This window comes from Callithrix jacchus, chromosome 2 (assembly GCF_049354715.1).
Source record: "Callithrix jacchus isolate 240 chromosome 2, calJac240_pri, whole genome shotgun sequence".
NCBI classification, from domain to species: domain Eukaryota; kingdom Metazoa; phylum Chordata; class Mammalia; order Primates; family Cebidae; genus Callithrix; species Callithrix jacchus.
Window position 1 is genome coordinate 147,218,849 of NC_133503.1, and position 14,046 is coordinate 147,232,894.

The 14,046-nt window shown below is 34.6% G+C and overlaps 1 protein-coding gene across 9 annotated transcripts in view; it reads right to left on the reverse strand.

The window, feature by feature from the left end:
* The window catches only part of IPO11 (importin 11), a 221,033-nt gene that overhangs the window by 134,996 nt on the left and 71,991 nt on the right, over positions 1-14,046 (reverse strand). For all 9 annotated transcript variants that reach the window (XR_013532297.1, XM_078365462.1, XM_002744924.5 and 6 more), the window contains 7 exons: positions 13,462-13,654; positions 12,616-12,768; positions 11,341-11,384; positions 8,980-9,070; positions 7,569-7,616; positions 6,725-6,830; positions 2,528-2,654 (listed from right to left, as the gene is read on the reverse strand). Coding sequence is in view for 8 of the 9 variants with exons in the window: in XM_078365462.1 (XP_078221588.1) it covers positions 2,528-2,654; positions 6,725-6,830; positions 7,569-7,616; positions 8,980-9,070; positions 11,341-11,384; positions 12,616-12,768; positions 13,462-13,654 (762 nt within the window). In the remaining variant the exon portion in view is untranslated. The remainder of the gene's footprint in view (positions 1-2,527; positions 2,655-6,724; positions 6,831-7,568; positions 7,617-8,979; positions 9,071-11,340; positions 11,385-12,615; positions 12,769-13,461; positions 13,655-14,046) is intronic.

Below are 14,046 nucleotides of genomic sequence, written 5' to 3' on the forward strand. Positions count from 1 at the left end.
TGTAGCCTAAGTGTACAATGTTTATGAAGTCTAAAGTAGTATACATTAATGTTCTAGGCTTTCATATTCACTCATCTTTCATTCACTGCCTCACCCAGAGCAAGTGCCAAGCCTGCAAGCTCAATTCAAGTTAAGCACCCTATAGAGGTGTAACATTTTTATCTTTTATACTATGTTCTTACTGTACCTTTTCTATGTTTAGACACACAAATACTTACCATTGTGTTATAACTACCTAATGTATTTAGTACCGTAACATGCTATACTGGTTTTACCCACAGCCTAGATAGCCTATACTATCTTGGATTGCATAAAAGCACATTAAATGATGTCCGCACAATGAGAAAATCACCTAACAACGCATTTCTCAGCATATATCCTTGTCTTGAAATAGCACATGACCATACGTCTATGCTGGTGGTCAACGTGCCCATGAAGACTACCATTTCTCTTTGCTTCACAAAGCACCACACCACACCCTCAAACTACAGGCTTTCTGATTATACACAGTTTATATCTTACACAGGCTTTCACAGAAGTGAAAGATTATACTAATGCTTATTTTCTAGTAATTTACTGCTTGTTTTACTGAGGTTTGAATAATCTAAGTAAAACTTTCTAAAAATTTCTTTTGAGATGGAGTCTTGCTCTGCTGCCCAAGATGGAGTATGGCAACAGAGCTCACTGTGTGGTGGTGCATGCCTGTAGTCCCAGATACCTGGGAGGCTGAGGTGGGAGGATCAGCTGAGCCCAGGACATAGAGGCTACAATGAGTCATGATCGTATCACTGCACTGCATGCAACCTGGGCAACAGAGAGAGACTCAGTCTTCCCACCAAAAAAAAAAAAAAAAGAGAGAAAAGAATAAAGAAAAACCCAAGCAGTTTCTCTATTTCCCAAAGAAAATTTAACTGAAATTTAACCCTTTTGTAACACATTCATACATCATTTAACATCTTCTCTCTTACAGAAGAGCAAATAATATTTCCAACTAGGGAATAAAAATTTAAACCTTACTGTTTTATTGTAAAGCTATTATAAAAATTTTAGAAATCGCTTAAGTTATATTAATAGATTTCTAAGAATATAAACCCAATAGAATACAACAAGTCTCTCTTGTAACTTCCCATGCTTATACTATTTAATAATTACGGAACAGTACTTAAATTCCCAAATTATTTACACAAAGCAGATAATACTTAGGTAGAAAACCCAAAAATCAGGGCCAGGCGCGGTGGCTCACACCTGTAATCCCAGCACTTTGGGAGGCCGAGGCGGGTGAATCACGTGGTCAAGAGATCGAGACCATCCTGGTCAACATGGTGAAACCCCGTCTCTACTAAAAATACAAAAAATTAGCTGGGCATGGTGGCGCGTGCCTGTAATCCCAGCTACTCAGGAGGCTGAGGCAGGAGAATTGCCTGAACCCAAAAGGCAGAGGTTGCTGTGAGCCGAGATCACGCCATTGCACTCCAGCCTGGGTAACAAGAGTGAAACTCCGTCTCAAAAAAAAAAAAAAAAAAAAAACCCAAAGATCAGTTCTTTTTGCTTTTGGAATGTATTGTGTTTCTGTAACAAATTTACCTAATTATGTTTTTCTTTAGTGAACACTACATGTAGTTTTCTTTATGCAGCATATGTAAAAAAGAGAAGTACAGTTCAAGCCTTTGCTAAAAGGCAAAAACCAGGCAGGTTCAAACAAAAAATAATATTGGTGGTGGGGGAGGGGTAAGGGGAGGAAGACTGAGAAATGATTTAAAAAGATCTTAGCACAACTCGGGAGAAAACTTTAAAAATCACTTAATGTTATCTAAAACAAACTGAAAATCAGGAAAAGACAACAAACACGTATATATTAAGTCACTAATATATTCACTCAGGCATATACTAAAGCATCAGCAGGAAAAAAGAAAGAAAACCATGCCTTACAATTTAAACTTCTTAAAATGACAGGCCTGTAAAATTGCTACTACTGTTTCAGTAATTTTATAACAAAGTAGCAAACCTACTGCTCTGAAGGGGGAAAAAGCATCAAAGAGCTTACTATCAAGTTTTCAGTAACACAAAATCAAGAATACTATGTGACTATCATAAGAAAGAAAAATTCCTTAAAAGAATCCAATAATGCCAAAGGCTTAAAAAATTTTTCACAAATGAGGGACAAAAAATGAACAGTAAAGATGAAATAAATCATGATGCTATCTCAATGCCAAAGTCTATCCTGAATTTTACAAATAATATGTAAGCTATAAAGGGATTTTTTTAACTGCCTTTTTTTTTCTTACTAAGAAATTATATATTACTTTAGAATAGTAGAGCTTAATTTTTTTTTCAATGACTAGTAATGGGAAGGGCAAATGATAATCAAAAGATTTTCTACCCTCAAATCAAACTGCTCAACAAGAAATAACCAGTACAGTGAAAGGCCATACACATTCTAAAGAAAGGCATAAACTGTTGTGAACTTAATTATTAGCATTGGTGAAACTTTAAAAACTAACTCTTTTAAGGGATTTAAAAAACATACCACTAAATCTTGATCTTGAAGCAAGTTACAGATTGCTTCATAAAGCATGGGTCTTAAGTCAGACTTGAATTTCACAGAAATCCACTGACCAATGAGCCAAATCACCCTGCGTCGCAATGGCTTATACCTAAATAGAAAAAAACATGAAATTAAAATGTTAAACATTTTAAGTTGTCTATTTTATTTAGTATAATTTATCAGTTAAATCTAAAATGTAGTAAGAATGCAATCTGCTTTTTTTTTTTTAGATGGAGTTTCACTCTTGTTACCCAGGCTGGAGCGCAATGGCACGATCTCGGCTGACCGCAACCTCCACCTCCTGGGTTCAGACAATTCTCCTGCCTCAGCCTCCTGAGTAGCTGGGATTACAGGCACGTGCCACCGTGCCCAGCTACGTTTTTGTATTTTTAGTAGAGATGGGGTTTCACCATGTTGACCAGGATGGTCTCGATCTCTTGACCTTGTGATCCACCCGCCTCGGCCTCCCAAAGTGCTGGGATTACAGGCTTGAGCACTGCACCCGGACCCAATCTGCATTTTTAATATACATACTTAAAAGCAGGTGTGCTGACTCATGCTTGTAATCCCAGCACTTTGAGAAAAGCCAAGGAAGGCCAATCACTTGAGGCCAGGAGTTCAAGACCAGCCTGGGCAACATGGTGAAACCTCATGTCTACTAAAAATATAAAAAAATAGCTGGGTGTAGTGGCATATGCCTGTGGTCCCAGGTTCTCAGGAGGCTGAGGCACGAGAATCCCTTGAAACTCAGGAGACAGGTTGCAATAAGCCAAGACTGTGCCACTGCACTCCAGACTAGGTGACAGAGCAAACGGCTGTCAAAAAAAAAGAAAAGAAAAGGTTAAAGGCTACTTCTAAATGTACCACAGTATAAAATATTAACAATGTCCTGATCTAAATAAATTTTTACTATTAACATTTTTAATACTTAAAAATTCCTAGGCATATATGTTGTAATAATCCTGATTCTTTTATCTTAAAAGAATCACAAGGTAGATACATTCATAAAAACCAAAGCCATTTGTTTTTAGCTCAAGTAACTAAAAACAGTGATAATTCCCCAAACTCTAAAACTAGAAAAGTCCCAAAAAGTAAAAGAATCTCCTATATTTAATTTTCTATTCTAATTTTGTTAATATTATGAAGATTATTTTCAGAACAATATAAGAAACTTCTAGGCTTATATAAAACATTCATATAAATTTTTTAATTTTAACTAAATTTTCTAAGAGGTACACAGTAACAGAACATGACTCACATTACCAAAATAACATATTAACATTTGCAAAACACTTACAATAACATGTATATACATTTCTTTCTCTGATTATCTTTGCTAAAGGAAATGAAAGTTGAGGTAAGGAGAAAAATCATGAAGTTCAAAACATTTATGTCCAAGAATTTCACTCATGAAGTATCTTCTTGATAATATGTAAATTTTTGTGACAAGATGATAAATTATTTCTGGGTATAAATGGAACAAGCTAATGAAACACTATTTTTTTTTTTTTCTTCAAAAAACTAGTTTTAAAAGATGATCAAGCACATGGAAAAAAAAAAATTGCTCATTGAAGTTGCAAAACTTAGGCTAGGCTTAAACTTGTAATCCCAGCATTTGGGAGGCTGAGGCAGGTAGATCGCTTGAGCTCAGGAGTTTGAGATCAGCCTGTCCAAAATAGTGAAACCCTGTCTCTACCAAAAATACAAAAAAATAGCCAGGCATGGTGGCACACACCTGTGGTCCCAGCTACTCAGGAGGCAGAGGTGGGAGGATCACTAGAGCCCAGGAAGCAGAGGCTGCAGTGAGCCAACATCATGCCACTGTACTCCAGCCAGGGTGACAAAGTGAGACCCTGTCTCAAAAATTAAATGAAATAAAATAACTAAATAAAGCCACAAAATGTATGTAAGTATTCCCTGCCCCCAAGAAGTTTATAACATACCTAAGGGAATTAAAAAACACAAGGACTTTGGAAAAGGAAGAGAAGGAATGAACAGAGACAGATGGAATCTGAGCAGGTCTTTGAGATAAACAGTATTAGAGCCGAAAAGTAAAAAAAATGTCATTTCAAGGGATAGGAACTGTTTCAACCAAGTAACACAGGCAGAAGTAGCAACTTGTGTAAAGTAAAGTAAAAGCACCAAAGAACCATCAGTTTTGGGAAAAAGGCCATATTAGACTCTGTTCCAGATAAAGAGAATGAAGCACAGACACATCCAAACAGAGGTAAAATCATAGATCACTTTGCTATTCAATGTATACACTGCCTGACCTGTCCCAGACCTAAGTCAAAACCTAATCTTTAACAAGATTACCAGGTGGCTCATATGTATATCAAAGTTTGAGAAACACTGGTCTACATCAGCTTTGTCCATTAGAAATATAATGCTGGCCACATATGTTATTTTAATTTTTTAGTACCCACATTATAAAATAAAAGAAATGAGTAAAATCTTAATATTTTTATGTATCCCAATATATCCAAAATATTATTTCAACATGTAATCAATAAATATTTAACATGGCTTTAATTTATAAATTTAAATTAATTAAATTTGCAAAGTCGTTTCCTCAGTTGCACTAGGCACATTTCCAAATGCTCAATAGCCACCCACAGGGAGCATCTGTACTAAACAAGGAAGGTCTTACACTAAATAGCCTCTAGGGTTTAAGGACAGCTAAACTGCACATTTGTCTCCCCAATGAACACCTTCTCTCCATCAAAGGCTCACTTGTTCTCTGAGACTGAGTCAGGGTCTGTTTTATTCACCACTGCTATACAGGACATGGCAAATTCCAAAAGTTAAAAATGTATGTTAACTAAATAAATGATTGAATAACTGAAGAGATAAACAGCTACTTACTGCTAAGAATTACTTTTTTTTTTTTTTTGAGACGGAGTTTCGCTGTTGTTACCCAGGCTAGAGTGCAATGGCACGATCTCGGCTCACCGCAACCTCCGCCTCCTGGGTTCAGGCAATTCTCCTGCCTCAGTCTCCTGAGTAGCTGGGATTACAGGCACGCGCCACCATGCCCAGCTAATTTTTTGTATTTTTAGTAGAGACTGGGTTTCACCATGTTGACCAGGATGGTCTCAATCTCTTGACCTAGTGATTCACCCGCCTCGGCCTCCCAAAGTGCTGGGATTACAGGCGTGAGCCACCGCGCCCGGCCAAGAATTACTTTTAGAACATTCCCAGCTCTACAAATTCTGTGGCTCTAAATGTGACCTTCCATTCGTTCATTAGTTTTATCAACAAATACTAACTATCTAACTATATGCTAAGCATTCTGATAGGCCACAGGTAGAATGAAGTGAGTGAGCAGATATGTACCCTTCAAACTAAGAAAAAAGCCTCTTAGAATTTTTTTAGATTCTCCAATTTTAAACTAAGAAATAATTTTTAAAACTATGAAAGAGCTTTTTCCATTTTATGTACTCAATACCTAAAATTTAAATAAATAGGCTTAAATGTATATAAAACAAAGGAATTGGGCTGGCTGGGCATGGTGGCATGTGCCTATAATCCCAGCTACTCAGGAGGCTGAGGCACAAGAATCGCTTGAACCCAGGAGGTAGAGGTTGCAGTGAGCTGAGATGGCACTACTGCACTCCAGACTGAGACTCTGTTTAAAAAAAAAAAAAAAGAATTGGACAAATGTGCTAGTAAATGTACTAAATTAATTCATTTCATAATTCATATTACTAAATGTAAATGTAAATGAATCTATACTATATGATTAGGTACCGCCATTAGAACTTACAGTGTATTCAAATATTTTTGCCATGGTGTCTCTACATCCTACTCAACTGCCTCTCCCAAAGACTTGCAGTATGCATTATGTGATCCCAAGACAGTCACCTTTCAGATATTACTTTGATTAGGCTACTTCTGACACTAAATATACCCGCTGCTAAGTCTCCAATTGTCTTTTTCTTAGGCATAGTTTCCTTCTTGAACTCAGAGACCTCCATCCTCCCTCATCTTTGTATGAAGTCCTCCTTTTCTCCTGTCAAATACTTCTTAGATGTCAAAATTCTTATTCTTTTCCACACAAGACATTACCTAACTCATACGACTGTATTTTTTAAATTGTAAGTCATTTTAATGCCTTCCTGTCTTCATTAATAAATAAGGTAAAATAAGTGTAGAATAAATATAAAATTTTATACTTGCCTATTGTGAATGACTTGTAATTCTGGAAGAAGCTGGTTTTTAAACCACTGATCAAAATCAACACTGTCAAACAGCTCATAAGCAGCTAATCCAACAGCATTATACACTGAGAAGAAAATTTAAGAAAAAAATTAAAAGGTTTCAGATATCAGATCTGCAAATGAGTGGATGAAAGACATGTTAATGGAAACATACAATATATTAATCATGGAAATTATTTAAGTAGACATTTTAGAAACACTAATTATCTTACTTCATGTTTTTCCTAAATATTCCTTACTACTTTCAAATAGAAAATTCAATCCATTCTAAAATATTTAAGTCTAACTATAAAAATTATAAAATAATGACTGCTTCTAAATGGATATAATATTTTATGATCTGGACCCTACTTAACTCTCTCCAGCCTCAACCCAACTCTTAACCTAATGTTCCAGTTAAACCAAAATAGTCACAATTCAAATTCTAACTGTGCTTCCTCCTCTTTCCTTCAAGTCTTTGTACCCACTGCTCCATCTCCGTGGAATGCACCACCCTCTTTTCACCACCACCACCTCCTCACACATATAGCTTCTACTTATCCTTGTGTTCTCCCATTACACTTCTTTAGAAATCTTTCCTTAGACACACCAAACTACCTGATGATCACCACCTACTTTAGCATTAACCATCCTGTACAGCATTATTACAATGCATTATCTATTTACTTGGTCATCTCCCCAACCAGATTGTTCCTGTATTTTAGATACTCTTAATATCTCAACAACCTCAGCACAAAATCTACCACAAAACAGACTCTCCATCTATTAAATAAATGTTTCTAAATCACTTAAGTTTAACATACCAGCATCTTTTATTAACAGTGCATTCATATCTTCCACATTTGTGGGTCCTAAAAAAAATTGGTATCAATAAAAGCAAATAAAAAGTTTTTTAAAAATTTTTATATTTAAACACAATGTGTTATTTCCCAATTCAATTAAGTACAACATATTTCACGGTATCAAACATGGACACAGGTACAAAGGGAAAGTCTAAGTTTTATGATTATCATTAGAGAACACAGGATTAAAAACCATTATTGCATATTTGAAAAATGTTATGACGAGCAATATTCTAGAAAATATGCATCACAAAATGCTAATGTGCTATATACCACACTATTTTTTTTTTTACTTTTTTTGAGACAAGGTCTTGCTTTGTCACTCAGGCTGGAGTATAGTGGAGTAATCTCAGCTCACTGCAGCCTCAACCTCCTGCGCTCAAATGATCCTCCCTCCCACCTCAGCCTCCTGAATAGCTGGGTCTACAGGTGGTCACCACTGGGCCCAGCTAATTTTCATAATTTTTGAAGAGAGAGATTTTTGCCACGTTGCCCAGGCTGGTCTGGTACTCCTGGGGAGCCACCATGCCTGGCTAACACTCACTCCTGACAACATGCTCTTCTCTAGGATACATCACCACACCTGGCATTTTTACAAGGCTTTTATTTCCTTATATCCCTATTGGTAAAAATCTCAGGTTCTGTCCTTGAGATCCTCTTTTTTTCTCCCAAGGCTCCTTATATGTATGCACTCCAAAAGTAGATCTCTATCTCCTACCATTTCTAATGAGGTAACTGTTTCCTTGTCATTAAGCCTCAAAGGTTAGGATCATCTTTGATTGCTTTTCCTTGCCTAGCACATTCAGTCAGTTACCAAAAGTCAATCATGTAATAATAGTTACTGAATAAAGTGAACAAAACAGACGTGGCCAATGCCCCTAGGACTTACAGTCTAGCAGAAAAGACAGAAATCGTAAGTCAATGTTAGTTAGCAAGCAGATAATTACTTGTGCACAGAGTGTAATGATCAAGTGTCAAAAATTTACATCATCATTCTCTCTCAAATCCATCATCAATTCTTTCCATTCCCATTGATACCATTCTAAGAGAGGCTAACACTTATCATTTAAACCTTTTCTCACTATTTCTCACAACATGCTCCAGATAGATTTTCTGCAAGCAGTATGATTGCTGTTTTGCTTATGCTGCTGTTGAATTTATTACAGGAAAATTTAACTATCATTTTCCAAACTATAATTCAAGGCCTATCTCAAATACCACCTCTTTGGAAAATAACACATTCTGTTTTTCTCAAATTCATATTCATTATATGACCCAAGAAATAGCACATTATGCATTGTAGGCACTCAGACTATTTCTTAACTAAACATTAAATAGATCAACTCAAAGGTAAATACAAAATACGCCTTACCTTGAAGGGTTTGCATCATTTCTAGAAGTACAGGAGTGAGAGTCTGATTATATTCATGGAATATATCTATAAATAATACTTCAGTGCACGGCTGGAGAGGGAAAAAGACAAATTTCTCATCCAAACAGCTGTACACTATATTGACTAATTCTATAATAAAGTAAATACTCAATTTTAAAGTTCTAAAACTGTGAAAATGTTTCTAACTTTTGATTTGTTAAAAAACGGTAAGATTAACATTTTTTGTAACCAACACAATGGAAAATCAAATCATAAAAGTTTATTTCCTTATTTCAAATATTTGTCATTATACATTCAAAAACTTAAAACTATGGAGAGCACAGTGTACATTTTAATCATACCTTAAATTTAAAAAGCATTCTGTAGCCACTCGTTTATAGTTCAGCACTATAAATAGCTGACTATCCAAGATTTAACATATTAAAAATTATGTTTTTTTTTTTGTTTTTTTTTTAGATAAAGTCTCCCACTGTGGCCAGGCTGGAGTGCAGTGGCACAATCTCGGCTCACTACAACCTCCGCCTCTGGGGTTCAAGTGATTGCCTGCCTCAGCCTCCCAAGTAGCTGGAACTACAGGCATGCGCCACCATGCCCAGATAATTTTTGTATTTTTAGTAGAGACAGGGTTTCACCATCTTGGCCAGGATGGTCTGGATCTCCTGACCCTGTGATCCACCTGCCTCAGCCTCACAAAGTACTGGGATTAAAGGTGTGAGCCACTGCGCTCAGCCAAAAATTACGTATTTTCTTAGCAATGATAAAATAAACAAAAACGGGAACTCCAAACTGCCAAATAAAGTAGCATTTCTCTAACAAACACAAGCAGTAACAGAAATCAGCATTAGCTACATTTAAAAAAAGATTAATTTAGTTCTTAAAATTACTGAATCATTTCACACTGCATGCTGGTATCAAAACATCTTATGTACCCCATAAATATGTACACCTACTACATAACCACAAAAAATTTTTAAATAATTTTTAAGATGGAAAGAAATAAAAATTGAATCACTAGATGGTTCACAATATTTAATTTTTTAACTAAATTTTTAAGGTATTGTGTGGTGCTTTTTTTTTTTTGAGACGGAGTTTTGCTCTTGTTTACCCAGGCTGGAGTGCAATGGCGCGACCTCGGCTCACCACAACCTCCGCCTTCTAGGTTCAGGCAATTCTCCTGCCTCAGCCTCCTGAGTAGCTGGGATTACAGGCACACGTGTGTGGTGTTTTAAAAGGAACACTGTAGATATACACACTGAAATATGGTCAGAGGATATGTCATCTCAGATATCTACTTCAAAACCATCGACATTAGGGGATGTTTACAGGAAGCTGAAGTAGATGTGAGTTGATAACTAATAAACTACGTTATCATGACGGGCTCATGTTATTATTCTATTTTTTAATATGCTTAAACTTCTCCATAAGAGAAACTTTTAAACATTAAAAAAAATGAAACTTTTAAAAGTTTTAAAATCACCAGTAATCTCTGACTGACAACTCTATGAGTCTAAAAACATTAAGATAACATTTTTAGAAAACAAATAGCAAATTATGTAAATTATGTAAGCTCAAGTCTTAACAAAAATAACAGGTCAAACACCACGTTTGGCAATGGCAAAACATTTGTCATATTAATAAATGTCTTGTAAAAGAATTCTATAACTGAAAGCAATGGGCTAGCCTCTGAGAGTCACACTAAGTGGTAAGAGAAATAACATACCAAAAGAAGCTTTACTAATGAAATATGCAGAAGAAAAGAACTCTAAAGAGTGGCAGCTTTTACTTTGACATTTTCTACGGGTAAAATGCCAATTATTCCCATGCAATGTGCTAAAAGATAAAGAAAAAATTCATTTTGAAACCCCAAGTTAAAAAAAAAACAACTCAGATTAAACTTCATAATGTAATATGAATATAGTTCTTACCTAGTTTCTTATAAAGTTTCTTATCTGTCTGACTTAATATTTAGAATCTTTAATTTCTTTTTTAAGAGACAGGGTTGGTATAATCATGACACAGCAGCCTCAACCTCTTGGGCTCAAATGATCCTTTTGTTTTAGACTCCTGAATAGGTGGAACTATAGGTATGTGCCACCACTCTGGTCTTTTTTTTTTTTTTTTTTAACTTTTTGTAGAGACAGGATCTTGCTACGCTGACCAGGCTAGTCTTGAACTTCTGGCCTCAATCCATCCTCCTCCCGCCTTGGCTTCACTAGGATTAAGATGTGAGCCACCACTCCCAGCAAATGTTTGGAATCTTTAATAGGGTGCCATTCTCTACTAAGTGCATTAGAAGGATTAAGCTTTCCCCTATTAATTTTTCTTTCAATTAATACTTACCCTCAAACTGTATTTCCAAGAATCTCCTCCTGTTTCTTCCACTGCTGCAATTAAAAATATGTAAACATTTTCAACATCTTGGTTTAGAAATCAAAGATGTAAATAACATCAGTATAATATTTCTGTGAACTGTTTTAAACATAATGTTAAGAGCAAATCCTTGGGAACACAGGCCTTACACAGATTTTGTTACTGTATGCTAGAGATTGCAGTTATGTATCTCAACAGTCATCTATTAAGTGCTTACTCTATCCATAAGCATTCTCATTTTCAATAAAAATTCTGTATGGAAAAAAGCTCAAAGTACTTGTCATTTCCAGGGTATCTGCTATCACCTGATCCAATATCACTACAATTCTGAGAATCATTTCATTTCAATACAGTAATCATGTTTCACTAGTTACAATGATTAGTCACACTCTCCATAAATTTCAGGTATTTATATTTAAAGTCAGATACTTCAGGGCTTTTAAAAATTTAGGGACTCAATGCTTCATGACAATATTCTATGTACTACATAAAGAAAGCAAATTGAAACAAGATGTTTCGGGGGGAAAAAAGAAAAGACATGTTGTATAGTACAATACTGTATTAAAACTAAAATTATTTTTAAAAACTAAAAGGATAACAAAGATAAGTATTACAAAAACTTTTGGGCACTCTTAAAATATTAGGAAATGTATAACTACACAAGGGCATCCAGTAACAGGGAAAAGGGAAGCTAAAATCTAGGTATGTCCCACCGTAGCTTAAATAATTCACATACAAGTACTATATTAAGCACATGATTCCTTGATTTTCTATAGCAAGGGTTGCAATAAGACTTAGTCTACTCATTTACCTAGTACTAAAATTCAAACAGCTATAAAGATGTCCTGTCCAAAAAATAATCTATTCATCAAAAACTCTCCAAATTTCTTTGTTAAGAATTTTTACAAATAAAAAAATAATATGTAATGAAGCATAAAGTGGAAACTGACCTAGTAATAGAGTTAATTTTGTATTTTTGTTTGAAACTACCTACTTGTAAAAGAATCTAAAAACTAAAAAGGTCTTTTTCTGGACAAAATTCTACATCATATTTGTATAAGTCAGTCATTTTCCGCATCTCAATTTGTCATAATGGATAACAAAGAAAGAATAAGTTAATTTTAAAAAACCAAGATTCCCAGATCAAAAGTGCTACATGAAAATATACTATTATACCTATCACTCAAACACGTATCTATAGAAAGGGGAGAAAAGCCATGCTAACACTAAAAAATTAATTCTTACTAAAGCCTTCTGGGTCTTCTTCCCACATTGTCAGTTCTTCTTCAGTTAACAGAAAATAATGAGAGACTAATCTTCTACATATCTCTGTCAAAGTAGGATATGTGAAGAATGCCATCTTAATCTTATGGGCTTCAAGAGTTTCAGGGCTGCTATCTAGAAAAATGAAATTTCCAAGTTAATTGTATAGCCAAATATTGTAGCTACATTGAATTATGTAATTTAAATATATAAAAAATATATTCTCAGGGAAAAAGTTATACTTGTGTATAAATTTTCATTTTTTTATAAACAAATCTCAAAGATACTTTTTACTTATAACACACCCACATTATTCCTGCCTCTGTCTTACTATTACAGCTTGTAACCATGCAATACTATCACAGCATATTGAAATGATTTCCTCATATGTAGAGGGTGTGTTTCTCTCCCCTCCACCAACAAAACTTCTTCATTCATCTTGGCACACATGCATATATCCAAATAATATAACAATTTAACCTGTCTAGATGCGATCACACTTTTAAGTCGGAGAGAGCTTTTATTTGTTCAAATGAATACAGCCTACAGCATAAGCTGCAGTGATGACTATAGGACCTAATTCTTAAAAACCCTAAGCTTCAATCACTTTATTGTACTACAAAAAACGGCTTACTAAATGCACTATACTTTTTTTTAAAGCTAGTATAAACATACTAAAGCCTATAATCCCTATCTTTATTTCATGTCCCAGCAACAACTTATTTTTCAAACTAAAACAAATAAAATTTTTAAAAAATTATATAAATATAGCAATTATATCACACTTAAGATTAAAATAATATTTTAAACTGCCAGTAAAGCAATTACCTTCAAAATTTTTGGATGGCTTATAAGCATAATTTTTGACAATCATCTTAATAAGATTCATACACTGGACAATGAATCGTTCAAATGTAACACCTTCACCAACTTCTGTAAAAACATAGCTTACAGAAAATTCCAGTGATCTCTGAATTAGAGGAGTAAATGAAAAGGGATGCTGATCTAAGAAGTCCAAAAGCTGTTAAAAAAAAAAATTAACATGTATTTTCCCCAAATTCATATTGGAACATAATCACCCCAATTATAACTTTATTAATAATCATTTAGCAAGTTTGAACCTTAATGTGGAGTCCATGTTCACTCAGTTTTACATGTATCATAACCCTTCTTGGGATACATCACATAATGTGGATTATATTAGATTACTCTTAATAAGAACTTTCTATCATTTTCAGTACAGAAACCAAAACAAACCCAATCATACACAATTTTATAACAATGGGTAAATATGATACAAAATTCTTAAAATGTAAAATAGACAGACCTTAAAACATAACAGACTAATGGAAATAATTTAAATATTATCCTGTCTTTCCCATTTTAATTGTATTTTAATGTATCAAATAGCTG